Below are 21,391 nucleotides of genomic sequence, written 5' to 3'. Positions count from 1 at the left end.
AATACAAAGCATCCGACCCTGTCCTTCTCGTAAACCAACAATCCCGCCATTGTATTCACGCGTGGGATTTACTGTAGTCTGGCACTTCTTGTAAACCAATAACTCACTCGCCCACCGACTTCGCATTATTTTTTCCACCACTGGCAAGTAACGTTCGGGCGTTTCATTGATTCACAGCAACGCATTTATTCCCCACACCGAATTAATTCGGCATCAGCTGGCTGGTCCTAACAGCCGGGAAGGTGTCGCCGGGGAAGCTGTGAGTTCAGCCTTGAAAATGCCAGGAAATACCTGAATTTAGAATTCGTTTTCCATTTGAGGCTAAAAAGCTGTAGAGCCCCGGCTGCAGCCCGCGGCGGGGAGGAGGCGGGAGCCGGCTCTGTGTGTGTGTGTGCGCGTCCCCGACCGCCTCCTTCCCTCCGCGCCTTCCTCCCCATCCTCCTCCCCACCGGCCGGCCCCGGCCGCCGCCCCTACAATAAGGAAGGGGGTGGGGGGGTAGGGCGACCTTTGAACCCCCCCTCCAGGTTTCCCCCCTCCCCCGGCACCCGCCCGTGCCCGGCGGGGAACCAGGCACCCTGCGGGCAGAGCCGGGGCGGGCCCGGTGCTCTGGGCCACCCCGGGGGGGCAGAGCTGGGGGCACCCACCGGGGTCCCTGCCCTCCCCAGCCCTCCCGTGGGCTCTGCGGAGAGGAGCCAGGTACGGCGCAGGCAGTGGGAAGCGGGGGCCGGGGAAGCGCGGGGGTGCCCGGGGGGGCTTTGTTGCCCGCCCCGTCTGATTTACCATTTACCGCAAGGCTTTATACCTCCCCGGCAGCGTGAGCCGGGGGGTCGAAGAAAACCAGCGCAGCGGCAGGGGACAGGAGCTCTGCGGACCCAGCTTGGTCTCAGAGTCCAGAGACGCACGTTTCGTGTTGTGCTCTCAGTCCTTCCCTATCGCTCATCCCACCTCACACTGGGATCTCAAGCTGGATTCAAGGGCTGAGGGAGGGGGAACAGGGAGGAGTCCCTGCTTTCAACCCTTGAACTACAGAATAAATAGAAATGTATAAAAATGCATTAAAACCTGCCAGGACAGGGATGTCTCTCCCTGTTCCCCACGATGCTGCAGCCCAGGGCACACCAGAGCTCTGGGATGGTCCAGGCATGATTCTTGGTGCCTTTCCACACTGCATCCATCCCTCCTCACTGGGAATCACAGTGCAGTGGGCAGGGGGAGACAGAAGAGACCTCCCCAGAGCTGGCCTGGCAGTGGCAAGGGCAATGCACAGACCATCTCCCAGAGACTGTAGTAATTCCCTGGCAATGTATTAATTGCAAAGTCTCCCAACACATTTGCTATGGTCTTTGCTCTGCCCGAGCAATGCTGAGCCCAGCCCTGTCCTGTAAGCAACTGCTTTTAGGCTTTCCAGATCCACTGCTGGGCTCAGGAAGGCAAAAGAAGCCTGAATGAATCACTTGGCTACTATTCGGATATACACGTCTCTCCCTGCAATACAGGAGAGAAACGCAAGATTTGGACAGAGAAGGAGCAATGCTGCTTCCCAGACGCCTCCATGGGGCATTTCTACTGTGTGGCTGCCATGAGGAGGTTCAGATCTCCAATATTTTACCTGCTCTGAAGGCCTTAGCCCCAAAGGCTTGGAGAGGTTTTGCTGTGAATAGGAGGAGGCATAATTCTCATTGCAGTGGTCACCGCAGACACGGGGACCTCAGTCACCATCCTGCCGGCCTGAGCACCTCTGTGCCTGGGACTGGGAGCAGCCATCTCTCATCTTGCTGTGATTTATGATCCATCCTACTGAGCTCAGTAAGACTTCCCTGAGCCTAGAGCATGAATCACGGCAGGCATGGGAATTAGGACCTGGCCCTCAGTGGAGATCGCCGTATCCGCGGCTGGGCCCGAAAGACAAAGGCCTCATGTCTGGATTTCTGCCCTAGGGAGAAATCTCTGATCTACCAGAAAGATCAGAAAAGAGAGCGCTAACCCACCGCGTGCAGCAGAGCCGTGCTGAAGCAGAAGCAATGTCCAGCTCACAGGCTTGCTCAGCAGTTTATGCTACCAGGGCAGGGGATTCTCCAGCTCCCACCTCCGGAGCAGTGACATGCCTGGCACAGGGGAGCTGCTCCTGCCCTGACTGGATACCACCAGATATGTCTCCTGCAGGGCACATTTTCGAGAACAGGCCTCAAAATTCTCCTGATTCCTTCAGAAACGGGGCTCACCTCCAGCCCCTCCATGTGTGTGGTCACGCTGCACCCCCTCACAGGCTGCCTGCACAACCCACGCCCGGCTGCAGGCTCCCACCGGCAGTGGAGGGAGCAGCAGGGAAGCCCGAAGGATCCGGATGGCTCCTAACAAATTAAACATCAGAAGCAGGGCTTAAAAGCCAAGCACAAAGCAACTCCCCTTTTCTCCCACAACAGCTGAAATAAATTGCTTTAGCTGAGCAGGAACTTGGGGAACACAGAGCTAGTCCCTGGTGCGTGCAGCAATGGGCGCACGCTGCTGGGCTTGGCGCCGACAGGGAAACGTGTTCAGGCAAAAGAGCTGCTCCGGCTGGGTGGGATGGACGGGATACACAGCCAGTGTGCGATGCACATCTAGGGGTGTGTGGAAGGAGTGTGCAGAGATGCACACTTTGCCATATTTAAAGAAAGGGCATTTGGAGAGCTGGATTGTACACAGAACCAACGCAAGCAGGGATGCCCAGCTACATTCATATGGCTGTTTCCAGGTCAAGGATGTGCAAACATCTCTATCTGCAGTAGACAGACAGATAAAACACAAACATACCTATTATACCTTTCTATTTTGTCTCTGCTCCCAGGCAGGAACATTTGCTTCATAAGCTGCCCCCAGGCCGCATCCCCTCCAGGTTTCTGCTCTGTGGGTAAAGCCATTGCGGACTCCCACCATGCTTCTTCCCCTCCCAGAGGCAGAAGCAGGGTCAGGGTCGGTCCCCTATTGAGGTTTCAGCCTCCCTGGCTGAGGAGCTTGGGCTGGAAGAGGCTGGGGCTAGAAGGGAGGATGCGGGAGGTGGGAAGGGAGCTCATGGAGGGGCATTTTCCAAGGGAGGGGCAGGGTTTTGGGGCTGGGAGCAGAGGGCACCCACAGCCATGGCCTTCAGGAAACCACCACAGTGTCTCATTTTCCATTTTGGTGAACAGGAGGGAGAGACCCAAACTGGAGGTTTCAGGTTGGACAGCCCGGGAGCAACACACCGGTGGTCTGAGGTGCAGCTGGGCCCTCCCAGTTTCTCAAGAAGAAGCTAAAAGGCAAGGAAGGAGCCTCCAGTCAAGGCCGGGGAGGGGAAAGGAAACCTGGGACATGTAGGGATGGTGAGAATCAGATTAAAAACAACACACCGAGTTTGAAATCACCCCACATTTCACCCCAGCTAGGGGTGGGTGGTGTCAGAAGCACACTGCAGTGATCGCAGCGCCGGGTCTTCAGCACAGAGCAGGGATAAAAAGAGCAAAGCAAAGACGGGCCACGCTCTCTGTTCCCATGCCAGCTGATTTGTTCAAAGGATCCACTAGAAATGTGCTATAAAGTACAGATTCTGGCCCTCCAGGCATCAGGGAGAGAAATATTCGCACCTACATCCCCGGGGCTTCCGGGGATGCCTGTGGGGTGGGAAAGGAGGGGTCGGCGGCGAAGGGAGAAAAAAGAAATAAAAGATCAAAATGTTTGCCTTTACTTGATTTTTTCTTCCCAGAAATATTGCCAAAATCAGAAACCAAAGAGCTGGGCTTCCTTCCAGACCCAGAATTCAATTTTCCAACAATTGATTATTTCCAAACGTTAAGTCTTTAAGTAGTTCCAATTTCCCCCCCCCCCCCCCCCTTCAAACTGCTTTGGGGTTTGGGTTGGTTTTGAGGGTTTTTTTCCTTGTATTTTGTAACGGCGGCCTCAAATTCAATTGCTTTAAAAAATCACAGACCGTTAAAAAGTTATTCCACGGCTTTTTCAGATTCCAGATGGCATAAATATTAAATAGATCCTATCGAGAATATAATAAAAGTATAGTTGCAAACTAATGAGTATTCGGTAATTTTAAGCCCGATCATGGAGAGGAGAGAGGAACTGGTAAAACAAATCAGGTTTTTTCCCTTTAAAATAACCCCGTTCCTCTCGCTTTATCGTGACCTGAAATATTACACTGAATTTTTCTCCGTAAAATTGTCAAGGAACGGAAATCTTAACATCAGTTTGGAAGTCGCGTTTTAAACTATTTCCACGGCAAAGCCTGCTCGAAATTTTCCGACCGTGTTACAAAGACGAACCGAAGGGAAGCGCGGGCTTAAAAAGCACGAGGTGGGCTGCAATTTTGGAAATCGGTAATGCCTGTAAATAAATCAGCCCAAGTGCAGGATTTCTGGGGGGTGAAATAGGTGAATCCCCCCTCTCGCCCCGACGCCGTCCCTGCCGGGGCAGCGTTGCGGGAGGCGGCGGCGGCTGCCAGGCTGAGCCCTCCGGCTGCAGCCCCACGCACCGGCCGGCCCCAGGGGCCCTGGGACACGGAATAAAATCCCATTTTTCCATAAATTTGCGGTTCTGTACCCTCGGTTATGGGGGTGTCTGGCACGCTGGACCGGCCGAGCGGTTCTGCCCGCGGACCCCACTCCTCCTGCGTTTTTTCCCGCTTGAATTAAAGAAAAAAAAATAATAAAAAGAAATAAAGGGATACAAACTACCGGGAAAGTCTGCAGCAAGTCGGTCTGTCCGCGGATCCCGCTCCAGCCTCAAGCCGGGACTCTTCTCCCTGCCTAGCGCCGCGGGGCCCGGGCCCTGCCCGCGCCGGGGGGCTCCGGGGGGCGGCGGGGCCGGGGCCGCCCCGACGGCCGCCGCCACAGCGAAGCCCCGAAGTCAACAGGCTCTTAACTTTCAACTTGGCCTTGACCTCGGGATTAAGCCCGACCTTTCTGTGGAGGAAGCAGGGTGAGACGCGGGGGAGCTGCGGCCCCGTCGGCAAACACTCGGCCGCCCGTCGCGGCCGCCGTGCCCAGAGCCCGAGTTACGGGCTGTTTGGAAGCAAATGGAGAGAGGGCAGGAGTGGGGGAGCATAAAAAGGGCATCAAAGAAGAAGTGCAGTCGTTAAACTACGGAAAGGGAAGAAAGAAGCTTTGAAAGCGGAAAGGTGAAGGCTAAAATCACTGGGATTTTTTTTTTTTTTCTCCAGAAAAAGAAAAACGTTGGTTTCCGTGAGACCCCGGGATTTTTAACGGACGAGAAGGGCCGAGAAGCGAAGATGCAGCTTCGGGATGTGCTTTATTTGTTTCCCTGGGAGAGAGAATGGGGTGCAGGAGCGGATCTCGTCGAGACAGCCCGGCATAAAGCTGGAAGGAGCCGGGGATGGTTTGTTGGGGTGGTGGGTTGTTTTTTTTTTTTTTGGGGGGGGGGGTGGGGGTGAGAGGGGAAGCTACCTCCCACAGCGAAACGGGATGCTTCCCCGCCTGGGAGAGCTTTGCTATCATCACTTCTAACCCCTATTTTCCACAGGGATTTCTGTCCTTACATGTTAAAGCCTGTCGCGGCTCCTCTGGGCAGATGGGTCGTTGCTTTGGTGGCCCAAAGACGTGGCAGAAGGAGAATTTTTATTGCGATTTGATAGTCAGAAGGCAGAAATCTCTCGATTTCTTTGCACGAAGGAAACAACACATGAGCTCCAGTGGCCTTTGAGGGAATTCCAGCAAAGCTTTCCCGCAGACAAGGCCTTTGGGGAAAACCAGAGAGAAAAAAGAGCTAGAAACGCGACTCTGTGTGTTTGTACCATGTGTACAGACGATTAAAAATGCACGTACCTGAATAATATAATTGGCATGCATGCGGACACAGGCCTCAGTGTGTTACCCCAAACTTCTCCAGACCATTGCCACATCCCTCCGTCTTTCCCCTCTTCTGCCCGTCTCTCCACCTGTCCCATGCTCCTGACCCCAAAGGGACTCTCTGGATTATTTTCCCACCTCCCTTTTCCAAATACTTTCCTTTTGGGATGCTTCCTAGCGGGATCTACGGTGACTTGGCAGACATGGTCCAGGGCCATGCGTGGCAACAGCTCTGTGCATGCAGAATTGTGTGTCCCCTCCTTTGTAATTATTTTTTCGGGGTACCGTGGACCCCCTTTGCCCTCTTTCTTTGCTTTTAGGGCCATCCCCTGTCCCTTTCCCCAAGGATACAGGTTATGGCCTTTTGTAGCTGAAAGTTGGGGTGCACAATGATGTGCGTGGGATAAACCCCCCCGAGCAGGGGCAGAGTGACACTGGGATGGAGGGAAGGCCCCGGCCCCTGGGGGGGTCATCCCTGCCCCATGACTGCCCACCACCACCCCGTTTGGGTCGAGGCCCCCCCCCCGGGTGCCCTCAGGCTGGGCATGACCTTTTCCAAGGACAGAAGCCCCCGGACCCGCGTGGGAAGAAGGGGCTACAGCGAAAAAAAAAAAAAAAGTAAAAAGGTGGTTTTAATCTGAGCCCGGATTTTTCGACCGGGGACTGCTCCTCCGCACCGTTCATGATCCTTTCTCTCCTTCCCTTCCCTCCCCTCGTCCCCCCATTCCCCCCCCCCCTGCCCCCCCCCCTTTTTTTTTTTTTTTTTTTTTTGGCAAGACGCAGCACAAGAGGCGCCTCCCGTGTACCCGCCTGTCACGTGCGGGGGGGGTCCCCCTCCTCCTCCCGTCGCAATAAAAGTATTTTCGCAATTTCTGCAGCCAGGATTTATTGGGGCTGGAGGTTTTTTTGTGTGGGGTTGGGTTTTTTTCCCTCCTTCTCCGTCCTTTTCCCCCGAGCGGCAGCCAATGAGGCAGCCCCCGGCCGTTGCGTCAGGGCAGCCCGGCGGGGAAAGGCAGCTCTCGGCAGCTCGCAGCCTTTTAAAAAGATCCGGGGACCCCCCTCGGGCAGTGCCCGGGTGCTGCCGAGCAGGCTCTCCCCATGCCCCGGCCCCCGCGCCGCCCCCCATGCAGCCCCCAGAGCCCCGCGGCCCCCCGGGCCTCGAGGGGCTCCTGGCAGCCGGCGGCTTCGCAGGCAGCCAGGGCAGGGGGCTGCTGCCACCTCCCCCCCCGGCCCTCGGCGGCCCGTCGCCTCCCCCCGGGATGAACCCCGGTTACCCGGCGGAGGGTCCGGCCGAGCCGCCCAAGCCGTGCTCCGTCGCCCCACCGCCCCCGGCCGCCCCCCCGGGGCCCGCCGCCTCCGCCCCGCTGCCCTACGGATACTTCGGCAGCGGCTACTACTCCTGCCGCGTCGCCCGCAGCGCCCTGAAAGCCGGCCCGGCCCAGGGGCCCTTCCCCGCCGAGAAATACCTGGACCCCCCCGGGGGCAGCGAGGACTTCCAGAGCCGCCCCGCCGAGTTCGCCTTCTACCCCGGCTACGGGGCCCCGTACCAGCCCGTCGCCGGTTACCTGGACGTGTCGGTGGTCCCGGGGCTGGGCGGCCCGGGGGAGGCCCGGCATGAGACTCTGCTGCCCGTGGACGGTTACCACCAGCCGTGGGCTCTGGGCGGCGGCTGGAGCAGCCAGATGTGCTGCCCCAAAGAGCAGGGGCAGGCCGGGTACCTCCTGAAATCCGCCTTTGCAGGTAAAATCCCTGTGCTGGGAGAGGGGAGGGGGCTGGGTGGGGGAAGGGGGGGGGGGGGCATCGTGCCGTGGGGGATTGGGACCAGGGCTTCAAATAATCTGCTGGGAACCTGCTCTTGCCATCCGGTAACGCTTGCGAGCTAGCACGAATTCGATTTCACAAAATAATAATCTAGATGAACACCGCCCTTTGCAACTCCTCGCCCGCCGAGCAGGGAGGCAGACGGTGATACAATCCGGGTTCAGACGGTGATACTATCCGGGTTCAGACACGGTCACGGCAGCTGCGTGCCAGCCGTAGCCCGCAAGCAGCTCTCGGGATCGGGCTGCTTTAAAGGGGGCAGGGGATGCTTATAGCCCACCCCGGCAGGGCCGTGAACGAGGGGGCCCTTCCCACGCACCCCCGCCCACCCCGCGCCGGTGGGGTCGAAGTTGCCCCCGCCACGCTCGGCCACGCAGCAACCGCGCTGGAACCGCGGAGCGGGTCCGCGGGTTAATCCCGGCGCGGGGCTCACCCACGTCGCTATTTTGCCAATACCTGGACTTCTGCACAAAAATAAAGTTAGAAACAAATTCAGAGAAGAAAAATAATCTTTAAATATCAATAGGGAGAATATATCACTTAAATATCTTTAAATATCGTCGCTGTCAGGAGGCTGGAGGGAAGAAACGGGGCGAGCAGGGAGAGGGGGTGCTGCTTGCAGGAAGGTGACGGGAGGTGGGTGCAGGGTGCGTGGGGACCCCCCCTTCCCCAGCCCCACTCAGCCCCGTCTCTCCCCACGCCCAGACTCCGCCGGGCAGTTGCCCCCCGACGGCTGCTCCTTCCGCCGGGGCCGCAAGAAGAGGGTCCCGTACAGCAAGGGGCAGCTGAAGGAGCTGGAGAAGGAGTACGCCAGCAGCAAGTTCATCACCCGCGACAAGAGGAGGAAGATCTCGGCCGCCACCAACCTCACGGAGCGACAGATCACCATCTGGTTCCAGAACAGGCGGGTGAAAGAGAAAAAAGTCGTCGCCAAAATCAAAAGCAGCAGCAGCACCCCGTGAGGACACGGCCACTGTAAGCCCCGAAGGGGTCCCCGTCTGCCCCCCCAACCCCCCTCCCCGGGGGGGGCCGTGCTCCGGCACCGTCAGCGGCTGAGCCGTCCCCGCCGTCGGGCAGCGCAGGGCTCTGGGCACCGCTCCTCGCTGCTCCGGCGGGGTGAGACATCCCCCCAGCGGGGGGCGAGCTGGCGAGGTGCCCCATCCCTGCCCGCTTTGCACGCAGAGGACCCTGTACAGTTTACTCTTGCCTTACAACGCCGCTGCCACGTCGTGTTCCACCGTCTCCCACCACTTCGGTTTGAACAGCCTTCTCAGAGCGCTTTGGAAAAAAAAAAAAAGAAGAAAAACTGGTCTAATTGCATTAATTAAACCCCAATACGTAACTCCCGGCTCGCCTGCGTGCGGCGGGAGTGGGGCTGTCCGGGGGTGCGGGAGGGAGGGGCGGGTCACAGGGAATTTGGTCTTTAGAAACAAGCAGCTGTACTTCTAGCAGGAAAAAAAATCTCCTTAATTGAGGCAGAAGTATCAAAATGCGCGTCCAAGGGAAAATAAATGAAGTCCGGGTGTGTTATATAGAAACACACGTGAATTGTTTGCATAAACGCGTGGATTTGCGTGAATGTACAGTATATATGCGTATGACAGATGTATACCCGTAGACACACATTTATGAAGGCACGTACTACTTTTTTCTTTGCTCGGTTATATATAAAATATACATATACGTATGCAGAAACACATATTTAGCAATATTTTACCTTTTGTCATATACGATATTTGTGTTCGTGTGTTTATATATACCCAGCTACCCAAACGTATGCACGTATACATGCTATATAGTACTGGATGTGTGGATATAAATATATACTCAGATAAAGGTGTATATACACGTGTTTGCATACTTACATTTCTACATACTTATATGTCTGTTCATGCCTATATTTTGATACAGGTAAATGCAATTTGTATAATTCCATACGCGCTTTCGTTTGTGCTAATCGACGTGTATTTGTACACATATTTTCCTTCTCCTACTAATACAGAATTATAGCGAGACGCTCCGTAGCATGTGCTGAGTAATCCCCGTGTAATACTAAATGAGCTTGGTTACTACTAAGAAACGCCGACATCCTTTTCAGCAGAATAAATAGGGTGAAAGTCAATATACTCCAGCGGGCGTTTTTCTCCGCTCTTTTCGGGTTATTTGTGGCTCCGGGAAGCGCAGACCCCACGCACGCCCTGTCTTTGTTTAATTTCTCCGTGTTTCGAGGCTGCGGCTCGCAGAGGGCTCTGCAACGCGGAGCAGCAACGTCGGGTTGAAAGAGCCCCTCGAAGGGCGAATGACCCCCACCCTTCCACAACCCAAACCTGCCTCTTTTTTCTGCCTTTGCGTTTAGGAACCCGAAGAGTTCAGCGCAGCGCGCCCTCAATGACGATGGGTTTACACAGTGATTTGGTTCTTCTTTAATGATGGATTTAAATACTTGAGGCTTTGGCTGCAGGCGGGTTCCCGGGGGGGCGGAGCACAGCCAGGCGCTCTCCCCCCGGTTTTTTCCCCCGTTTTCCCCCGTTTTCCCCAGATATTTTCGCCCGGCGCTTTGCAGGAGGTGCCGGTGGCACCCCGGGGTGCAGCCTTTCCCCGTCGGGGCGGGCGACACTCGCCCGTGACGTCACGTGTGACGCCAGAAGCTTCGGGAGAGGAACAGCCAATGGCGCTCGGAGTGAACGTTCCGAGCGGTGACGTAAGCAGGGGAGGCGGGGCAGACGCAATAAACCCCGCCCCAGGAGGGGAGAGCCGTCGGGGCTGCGGGGAGGCTCTGCGACACCCGACGGCCGCTCCGGTCCCCCCCCCCAAAAGGGGCGATATGGACCGTGTTGGCGCAGAAGCGCGTAGGAAACCGCGCAGCCCCGCGTGTGCGGACCCAGGGCGGGCTTTAGGTTCCCGTGCCCGTCTATAAAGCTCGTCCGGCCCCTGGCAGCGGTGATGGGTCGCCCCGCAGCTGGGTGGCAGCGCTGTCGTGCAGGAACCGGTGACACTTTGCTCTTCCTCATCCGGATCCTGCTCCGAATTACTGGGCCTTGAACCATTTCGGGTTTATTTTCTTAGTTTTTAGTTCGAGGGGAGGATCGCGGCGGCACCGGCCGGCCCCGTCGTTCCTCCCGCGCTGGAAGGCGCCTGGGAATGTTTGTCCGGCTTTCCCTAACAGGCGGATGGATGAAAACCTCAAAATCTGCTTTTCTGTCCCCTTGTATTACCACTAGTGAACCTCCTCGCCCCGATTCCTGTGTGGCTGCAGAGGCCGTAAAGCAGAAGCAGCTTTACCCGGCAGGAGGTAGCCCCTCGGATGTCCCCCAAAGAAAAGGAAATAATCCAATAAAATAAAAAAAAATCCGGTTGTGGTGTCCCATGGCCCGTGTCTGAGACCGACTTCAAAATAAACCCGGTCTGTTTACAGGTTTGGAAATGGACGCTCCTCCTAAAGCTCCCCTCTGTGGCACCTTAAGGGTTAATCCTTTTAGTGAGATCTTTTTTTTTTTTTCCTCCCCATTCTTTTTCCCCCCCGACGTCTTTCCCCAATGTCCACAAACCCACACTGGAACGGCTGGAAACCCCCAGACACCTCCAGCCCACTTAGGTGCACCCGCCCCAGTGGGAAACCGGGCTGAAACTGGGAGACATGACACCACCACCAAGCCCCGTCCCCCGCCCCCAATCTCTGTCCTCAGCTCCAGCCCCGAATCCGAAGCGGAAAATGCAGATGGGAAGGGGAGGAGGCGAGTCTCGAGGAGAGCTGTAAAACCTTCACACGGCGGCCCCAGCAAAGGGCGAGAACGGCCCGACATCCTCGTAAAACGCCGGGAAGGAGCCGCTGCCGGGGGGCGCCGGGCCAGGTGAAGGGTCCTGCCCCCTCCCTTTGCCGTTGAACTTGAAACGCAGAAAACCTGGGGCAGAGCAGCCCCAAACCTGGGGTAGGGTAACCCCAAACCTGGGGTAGAGCAGCCCCAAACCTGGGGCAGGGCAGCCCTGGGAGGTCCCGGCTGGGCGGTTGGGTGGGCGCTTTGGGGTGGTTTTGGTAAGAAAATTGAGTTTAAAACAGTCACTGGAGTGGCACTTTCATCTGCCAGCCGCCCTGCACCGAGGTGGCATTGGCACCCCTCCTCTCTTCTCTTCTCTTCTCTTCTCTTCTCTTCTCTTCTCTTCTCTTCTCTTCTCTTCTCTTCTCTTCTCTTCTCTTCTCTTCTCTTCTCTTCTCTTCTCTTCTCTTCTCTTCTCTTCTCTTCTCTTCTCTTCTCTTCTCTTCTCTTCTCTTCTCTTCTCTTCTCTTCTCTTCTCTTCTCTTCTCTTCTCTTCTCTTCTCTTCTCTTCTCTTCTCTTCTCTTCTCTTCTTTCTTTTTTTTCCCACCTTTGTTTTTCGCCCTAAACCGAATTAAAATCTACCAAAGATCCACCTACTAACTTAAGGAAGGCAGCAACAGGCGCAGTGCGAACACCTCTCCGAGCCCTTCCTTCATGCCTCCCCCGCTTTCCCAGCCTTTGACTCCTTTCTTTTGTTCAAGTTCATGCCCACTGCACAAAGTGTCTGGGCTGCTTTTTTTTTTCTTCCCCTTTCCCCTTCAAAGGATTTTGTCATTGAACTTGAGCCCACGTTGTAAACATTCTTGGGTCTTACAAGCATCTTGACGGGATGTCATTAACAGGGACCTCAGACTGCTCTGTCTTTCCCTGCTTCTTCTTCAGCAGAATCAAAGGTACATTTTTTTACATCCTCCATCCATTTGTTTCCTAATCGGAGTCAAAAAATACAATACAAAAGGGAGCTCTGCCTCGCTCCCTCTCTTCCTTTAAATTTTTTTAATCATTATTTTTTCAAACCCTAAGCCGATGTGATCTTGCAGTGTGTGTGCTGCTGTACATCACTATGTGATTTCAGACCTCTAAACAAGACAGGAAAACTCCTCACTGTAGTTACATCCAATAAATTTAAACCTAAATTCGTTGCTTTCAAGCACTGTCAGGGAAATGCCTTTTTGCTGTATTACAGTGTTACACTTTGTCCAAAGGCAAACTATAATTAATTTTCCACCCGAAACAATGTTATCTTTCTCTGCTAGATGGCTTAATTGCTTTTTATAAAATTATTAACAAAAAAAAAAAAAGATTAAACAGGTTTATTGTTTGCAAGTAGCCTCGCCACTGATGGGTCTCATGCCACTCTGGAAGTGCCACTGGGATGAAATATTCCCTAAAGAGCAACCAAAGCGCCTTTTCCGTTGGAGTTTTTGCTCCAATCTACAGAAGTAAGCGTCCAAGTGAGAAATATTTCAATTTTCCGAGCTGAAATTTAATACAGTCATGGGTTTCTAATGGGTTTTCGTTCATTCGCACTCAAACCCATTTCATCCCTGCTGCAGAGAACCGTGTGCTGAATGTTAATGTCCACTGTAAACTGTGAAATATCCGCATTATAGATCCGTCTGCTATTTTCTGTTGCAACCAAAAGACGGAGGAAAAGGGACTCTTTTCAATTCCTTTCAAGCATCATTTTGCCTTTATTCTGACGGCTAAACACTTCTTTTTTCTTTTTTTTTTCCCCTTAAAGGACGATAAAGGAACGACCAGAAACCCAGGGCTGCCCATTTACATTTCGCCGCATCCCTCAGTCTCCAGCACCCGCTTCGGCATCAATTTGCGTGCAAGAAAGTGCAAGAAAGAGGCGATTTCTCCTGCTCTCCGTCGAGCAGAAGGAGAAACCAGAGCCTGGCTGAGAAACCAGGGGGAAAACCCGATTTCTCCGGTCCCGCAAACGTTTGCTCCAGCTGAGGTTACACCCGGAACGCCAGACCCGTCCCATCGGGAGCGGCGGCGGCCCCGGGGACGGAAGAAGGGGAAAATCACTTTTAAAGAACAATTCCACCGAGAGAGGGAAGCCCTCGCTGCACCCGAGCTCACCTTGCAAGAGCCCTCGTCCCCTCGAGCAATTTGCAGCCTTACAGATTTTTTATAGTACCTGTAGGGTACACCCAAGGCTAAACCAGACTTTTTTTCATTTTCTTTTTCTTTTTTTTTATTTTATTTTTATTTTTTTAGGCTACAACCACTTGCTTTTAATTTTTATAAGCAAGTAAGAAAGCCTCTGTACGGCCACAGGAAGGGTACTACCTAATGAAGAAAAATACGTGGAAATCAGTATGACAGTTATTATGAGGCTATGGGTGTGGGGGGGTGTGTGTTGCACAGAGAAGGGAAAGAAAATCCCAGTGGTGCTTATCCTTAGCTGTATAAAGCAACTGAATTAAAGGATGTGTTGTGGTTTAATGCCATTAACTCCTGACTGATGCATCGGTATGAGGCTAGCGAGGATGCTGAGGGCACTGAGGGACAGAACACTTGGTGTGTGCAGTGGCCAGAAGAAACCCAGGTCCCACATGGGTCACCTTCCAGGGAGCATTTATCAGAACAGCAAAAAGACTCGATTCACTAAAATTCATCTCCAACCCCAACCCACCCTTGCACAGCCCTGAAACTATCAGGGACCTATTCTGGGTCTGCAACCCAGAAACCAGCTACTGGCAAGGATATCCAGAGTGAAAGGGAATGAGATGTGGGAAGGTCAGGGTCAGACCCAAGCCTGCACAAGAGGAGCTGTACGGAGCTTGCAGTGATGCTAAGCTGCCGAAAAAGGAAAATGAGGGGGCGGATTTTCATATCTGCTTCCCACTGAAATGCACTGAAGTGCTGGAGAGGGATGGAAATGAGAGGGATGGAAGCAGAAGCAGGTCTGTGTTTGCATGCATACATTTCAGCAGCACACAATCATTTATGAAAAATAAAAGTCACCTGCACTCATGGCTTCATTTCTTCATTAAAATCCCAGTTTAGCAGGATACTTCAGTGACAACTTTGAGTGGGTGAATGAGACACAGGAGCTTAATCTGGCTTAAAACCAGGCCGCTTTCAAGCATCCTGTGGGACACGGGACTCCCAAGGTTGTCCTCCTTGCACCGCATGCAGCTGCAATGGTCACAGTAGCTGTGGATGTAAATAACTGAGGGTGCTGGGATGGTCATGGCTCACCTGAAGGGCTTTTAGCAGATGAGGGAAAGGAGGAAAATATTTCTGGCTTGGAAAATCCCACCAGGAAAAGGCTAGTTGGAAGAAATCTCTTCTTGCAAAATAATTGTCCTTAATCTATTAAAATAGCCATGTGCTTTCATCCTGTTCCCGTCCCCCCCAAATTAATGAAGTGCTATAAATTTCCTTTTGCCTTAGCAGTCATGGGCTCAGGTACCTGCATATACACTCACATCCACACACAAAGCCAGGAACACACTTTTTATAAAGTTTATCAGAAACATCAGTATTGCATTGGCTGTCTTGGAAAAAAAAGAACCATATTCTTTTCTCACATATTTTGGTTTTTAGCAGTTTACCACATGAAACGGGAGAGGCAGGAAGTGGAACATAACTAAATTAAGTTAAATGCCATTTTTCCTGCACAGTGTAATGCTTGCAAGCACAGGGGCTCAGTCAGTGTTGTGAGCTCTGAGAGCAACAGCTTCCAGCTTTTATCCAGGGCAGAAAATCTAAACCTGCCCCAAAAAGCTGGGAGCTGTGCCTAGGTGCAGCTCGCTCAGCCTTGCCCAGCACAGCCAGCCATGAGGATGAGGATGAGCCTTTCCTTCTGCAGCAGTGCCTGACTGCAGCACCTCTCCCCATCTCTCTCTCCAGCTCCTGGGCTGATGTTGATATAAATCAATAGCAATTCCCCTAAAAGTGCACCAGAAGATTGTGCAGTCCATTGCATGCATTAAAGTTCAAAGCAATCTCCTCAAGTTTAGTGCAGAGGAAACTAGGAGCATCGTTTCATGCACATTTGCGAGGAATGAAGCAGAGCCTTCCTACAGCATGAGCTGCTGTTTTATGTCACCTTATTATGGCTTCTCCTGCGTGTCCTTCCACAATATCCCTCGGTCAATGCTGCTGAAACACCGACCTGGTGTTGCAGATCTACTGGGGATGGAGCTGTTGCTTCCTTCCACAGCGAGACTCCTGCTCCTCCAGTGGGTTTCTCTCCCTTCTCTCCATCTGTCCTGTGCAAGCAGTGGCCTATTAAGACAATGTCTTTCAGATGCACAAGAAATTCGTGACCTGCAACAGGCTAAAGTAGTATGTGCTTTGGTGTTCTTTCATATGTGTGCCCAGAAATGGTCCCCGTGGGCCTGTGAAGATGCGGCTGAGCCAGACAGTTGAGAAAGAAGTGGGAATTCATGGCTTCACAACTTGTTCTCTTCATCCAGCAAGAAATTTTGCCTTGATGGGAGAAAAAGAATTTGGTCACATTTTTTTGACACCCAGAAACAGGGAACAAAGGGAAGTAGGAATAGATTAACTCCATGGAGGTCAGTGAGTCTGATGCGTTTGGGACGTGCTGGGACCTACTACGCATGAGCCAGCTATGTGCAGAGTACTCAGGCAGCAAGTCCAGTGCCCTCAAATGTGCCGTGTGGTCTGCGACCTCCTCTTAGTGCTGGGGATTTCCAAGCCCTGACTGTCCTTCCTTCCCCTAACTAACTTCCTCCCATTTTTTGGATGCTTATTTTTTAACCCTGGAGAATGTTTCTTAGGGCAAAATATTTCCTCACCTCTGAATTTGAGATGCATTGTGGCAAACACATGGCAACCCACTGTGTACCGGTCCTCCAGCAGCACAAGCCGCTGCACTGGGCTACCCATGAGGACCATTTGCTGGGCTAATGCTTCTACCAGTGTCACAGAGTCACCGAGCACACATCAGTTAAGTCAAATGCCTTTACCATCTCATCATTTCTCACCTGTGATATTCCTCAAGAGTTTGCAGGAGCTCTTGGGTGCTGGTGCTGAGAATGTACAAGTTCCCAACTCAGGGCACGGCATGCAAACAGCTCGCACGTTTTTGGCTGATTGATTTTTTAAAAAAATTTAATACACCTTAGTACCTTCACCAATATGTAAAAAACCAGCAGCAGAGTTTAATCATTAGAAACAATATATAAACTGATGTGCTTGATTAAATTTAACAATGTGTGTAAAGCCATAAAGGCCAGTGCTGAGCTAGAAGAGACAGGCAGGTGCTTCTTGTTAAAATTCCTCTGGTGAATTACATGGCAGGTTGGGGTGAGTTTCCTGTCATTTGAAGGCTCACCCTTTTTGCAACCACCATCTATCTCCCCCCAGATGATAAAACAGTGCTTAACATCTCTGTATTTCTTGAACATACTTTCAAATATTGACATTTCCCTTCTTTTTAGCTATATCAGCCTATCCCGAATCTCAGATTATTTTCCTGAAAAGACCTGAGCCTTATATAGATGGCTTTAAACGATTACTTTGTTCCTATTTCTCCCTCCAAGCAGTCAGGCACCAGCACTTAGCACTGAAATAGCTTCAGTATATTTTTCCAGAACCAACAGAAACAATTTTCTCACCTCCAGCCCCCCACAGCAGTGTGGTAGCCCAGCTCTGGGACCTTCCTTGCCTAGCCCTGGGACCTTCCTCCCCACGACATTAAAAGAAAAAGTGCTTTTGTGTTAATGGGGGAGCAAGCACTGTGGTGTCGCAGCTCCTCAGAGGTAAGACTTTCACAAGCAGAGGAAGGTCAGTGGTATTTTTATGGGAATCCCTGGTTAATGTATGTTGCCGTGTCTGATAAAGACCCTTGTTTTTCTATCCCTATTTTCACGAACTCGCTCACTCCTTAATCCCAAGTGCTCATCATTTAGGAGGGTTTTCAGAGAAACATAAAGGTCTGCATACAGCAGTGAAGGTGTCCCGGGTAGAGTCTCCTGCGCAGACCAAAGAACCAGCATCTAAATAAAATGTTTACATCAAAATCACACATCTTAAGCTTTATGGTACCTTATAGCTCTGTCTGCAGTCTGGGCAGGTGATGCAGGGTGGGGGGTGTTTATGTGCACCCTGCACAGCCCATCGCAGCATCTGGCTGTGGCACCTGGGCAGAGACCCAGGCGGTCGAGGAGGGGACTGATAGGGCTCCCAAGGCTGGGAATCTCAGCTGTGGCTTTTAGAGGAACCTCAGGGAAATCGGGGTGTGTTTTAACTGGCAACCAGAGAGATTCTGGTCTCAACTTAATCACTTTGTTCTCATTAACAAATGGGCTTTTCCTCCACAGTGACTCAGCTTAGTGCAAATGAAAAAAAGGACAAAGCTCATTCCTACAGCCTTGCACAGCCCCAGTTCTGAGAGGAAAGGGAGAGTCAGGCATAACAAGCCCTTCTCTGGGCCCTATTAGTCCCCCAGTCTGGATAGCTTACCATCAAGTGTGAGAGCAATTCACCTTATGGTTACGCTTGTTCTGCTGTACCCCTTCAGTCTGAATTTGGCTGCATCGTGGACAGCCGGCACCTGGGAATTGCCATTCTCCTTACCCATCTGCATGGTGCTTTCTGTGCCCTGGGCCAAGCTTCCATCACTGTAAATCAGACGTTTAAGACAGCATTTTTCAATGCAAAACAGTGAACCACCCTCATTTTTTTTACTTCTGATTTCCCACTTGCTCTTTTGTTGTTGTTGTTGCTAAATCTACTGCTGAGCCTATGCCTGAGCTGCTGGTGTTGGGACACCAGCCACCCAGTTTCCTCTCCCTCTCCCAAGTTCCCCATCATCAGTCCGTAGAGGATGTGAAATCTGGAATGAGATTCCAGGGCTCATAGCCTCCATTCCTGCTGATGCAGCTCTATTTATTGCCAGTCCCATGTCCTTTCTTGGAGTGCTTTTGGCAGTCTTTTCCTACATCTGTGCTCAACCATCATTCAGGCACATTCCACTAAACCTAGGGTTACACAGACACATGAAACAATGCGATATGTATGGAGCAGAACTGGAAATGCGCTCAAGGCTTTTGGTATTTGTCACATCCCACCGCTGCTGCTACCTTCTTCTGTGTTCCAAAAATTGTACAAAGAGGTAGAATAGTTGAATTAGAAAATCTCATTAATAAAATAATTGGAGGGTTTTAATTTGAGTGTAGCTATTCTTTATCAAAATCCTTCCCAGAATCAAGCTGGTTCTTCCCCACCCAACTTTTAGAAGAAAAGAGGAACATTCAGGACTAGGATTTCTCAAAGACAAAAATAAATGCTGGCTCGTCTCTGTTCTCAGCATGAATTCAAAGCCCAAGACTGAGTGCTTTAAATAAAAATCCCAAGATTTGGTTTGCATTTGGTTTACGGCTTCTGCTGTAAAGAAATTAATGTATTTCAGAAGACCCAAGAGCCCAGTGGCTGGGGTACTACCCTGGGACTTTAGAGGTTTGAGTTGTACTTCTGGTTTTACCATCATCTCTAATTCTATTTCCACCTCTTACAGCCATTGTAAAGGATGCAGAGATCTCTGTGGATCTTTGCTATATAAGGGCCAATGTCATTTACAGTCTAAGATGCAGAGAAATCCTCCAAAATCTGCCTAGCATCAAGCTGGTCTGCCAGCAGCAGCCCAGAAGCCCTGTGAAATCTGGCAAACCCGTGGGGTCCTCCCGCCTGGCCGACAGCGGAGTTCAGAAAAAGGCTGGAGAGATGCTGTGTGAATGGAGGCATTAGGGCCACACTGGCTGGAGCGCGAACGGCTGCACGATGGACCGGGCCACCAGGAATCTGGAGGACAGTCAGAGGGCTGCTCTCTCCCAAAATGTAAACCTCGTTTAATCATTCCCTTTAACCAGTCTCCAAAATTCAGCACTCTCAAACCCATGTCAGGCTGCGAGAGGAAAAGGCCATTTTGACCCCAGCTCTTCTTGGCTCACCAGGCTGATGTGGGGCAAGGTCACCAACGCCTGAGCAGCAACACAGACCTCAGCCAAACCCTGCAGACCAGGACTGCTTTAATAAGTGGAATTTCTATGAGACTCTATGAGAAAAGCACTTTATTCCCATCTCTGCCGCAGGAATTAGAGCAGAGTGTCTCTGGCTTTGCTCCCCGCAGCCCTTGCCCTGAGCAGAGCTGCATCGCTGGTGCTGAGCAGTGCAGAGGCAGTGGGCACAGCTCTGCCAGCCCCAGCCTCCAGCTCCTTGGGGGCTTCATGTCACCACTTGTGCGTCTGGCCACCTCCAAGAATGGGCCTGCATGGGAGGAAGAAGAAATTAATTAGGAATTAGGGATCTCTGCATACCAGATCTGGTGGGTGTTTTTTATTCCTGGCTCCCTGTTTGGTCTTAAAAAATAAAAGAACACACCACAGTCACTGGAAGTTACCCCTTTTCCTCCTTCTTTTTCTTTTTTTTTTTTTTTTACTTTTCCTTTTGCTGCAAATGTCAAATGCAAGTGGGACAAGAAGTGAGATGGTTAAATTCTTTGAGGGGATTTGTGGACACTAGTTTCTCTTCTCTCTCCCCTTATGTTCCTGTGAATCTCTGCCTTGCTGGAGCATTTCTCACCCTCGCTGCTCACTTCACCATCAAACCCTCCACTGAGAGCAGAAGGCACTGCGCTCCTCTACACGATGGAGCCCACGATGATGCGTGGGGCCAAGTCCATCCAAGCCCACCCCAAATGCCCGTGCCCCCTCCATGCCCTGAGTGGGGGTGCTTGTGTGTGTTTGGCTCGTCTCACCTCTCGGGAAGCATAACTCAATCCAACAATGCCTTGGATAGAAATTAGGATCCCTTCCCCATCAGAGGGCCCGTGGCTGCAGGGGCTGACAAAACCGGGGGGTTCACAGCACTACAGCAGTCCTATTACCGGGGGCTGGGCGGGGGGTGGGGGGGTGCGGGGGGTGTGCGGCGCTGGATCTGGCCCCCAGGGATAAAGCTGCCAAGAACTGAGGGGCTGCAGGGCTGCAGCAGTGAACCCTCCTCGGCCTTTCCCCCCCCCCCCCCCTCCGCCGCGGTTCAATTTGCTCCGTGCCAGAGGGAAATTTATCGCCGCCCGAACAAGAGCACGTTTTCTTGGCGACAAACTCTGGCTAAGTGACATTCTCAGACTTTCTCGCCTCAAGTCCCCTCCGGGAAAGGCCGCCGATACGTTTTACAGTAAATCCCGGTGCTTCAGTTTCCAACGGGCCGGATCGTAAATCCTCACCGCCCTCACCCACTCCCCCCCTCGCCCCAACCTCGGCTCCGCGGCCGCGCAGGGAAAACGTGGAACGGAAAAAACGGGGGGACATTTCCTGTGAAAGGAGCCAGGGAGAGAGGGAAAGGGGTTGGGGATGATTGATTAATAAATGAAATAATGCTAGGCCCTGCCCCCGAAGGTGGTGGGTGCAGCCAGGTTTGCCGCTGGGAGCCCCGGATTCCCCCAGAAGCTCTGGGCCGAGATTGATATCCCGGGTAATCCCGGCAAATCCCGCCTCCAGGTCTCCTTCCCCTGGCCGAGGGTTCCGATGGCAAAGCCACATCCCTGCACCGACGGGCAGGGAGGCAGCGGGGGCCCCGTCGGGGCTCCGCACCTACTGGCTGCGGGTAAAATAACCTGGGGGAAGAAAAAGCTGCCGGGAAGGGGCTGAGGGAGTCCCCCGGCTGGGGGGAGGGTGTGCGGGGAAGGGGCTCCGGTGCAGCCCCGACGGGGCCCGGGCCGAGCGGGGCGGCGGGCATGGCTCCTGCCCCCAGGACAAGGGTTTAGCGGGGATCCCGCAGCGTGGGGGTGGAGTGCACCCAGCAAACGTGGGGTGCGAACCAGCCTTCTCCCACCGCCCAAACAACCCGGGCAGTTGCTGGTGTTGACGTTTAGAAGCACAGAAACTACCCAATTTCATTTTCTTTTTGAATAAACTGATCAATGCAGCGGGGA

General features: G+C 52.8%; 1 protein-coding gene across 1 annotated transcript; it reads left to right on the top strand.

Annotated features, from left to right (window-relative positions):
• Positions 1 to 7,088: 7,088 nt before the first annotated feature.
• Positions 7,089 to 8,612, top strand: HOXB13 (homeobox B13). The gene is made up of 2 exons (XM_040617759.1): positions 7,089 to 7,569; positions 8,356 to 8,612. Exons 1-2 carry the CDS (start codon positions 7,089 to 7,091, stop codon positions 8,610 to 8,612), a joined length of 738 nt encoding a protein of 245 aa, XP_040473693.1.
• The last annotated feature ends 12,779 nt before the right edge of the window (positions 8,613 to 21,391 follow it).

Source organism: Falco naumanni, chromosome 18, assembly GCF_017639655.2.
Source record: "Falco naumanni isolate bFalNau1 chromosome 18, bFalNau1.pat, whole genome shotgun sequence".
Classification (NCBI taxonomy): domain Eukaryota; kingdom Metazoa; phylum Chordata; class Aves; order Falconiformes; family Falconidae; genus Falco; species Falco naumanni.
The sequence above is the reverse complement of the archived record's forward strand: the minus strand, read 5'-3'. Positions and strand labels throughout refer to the sequence as shown.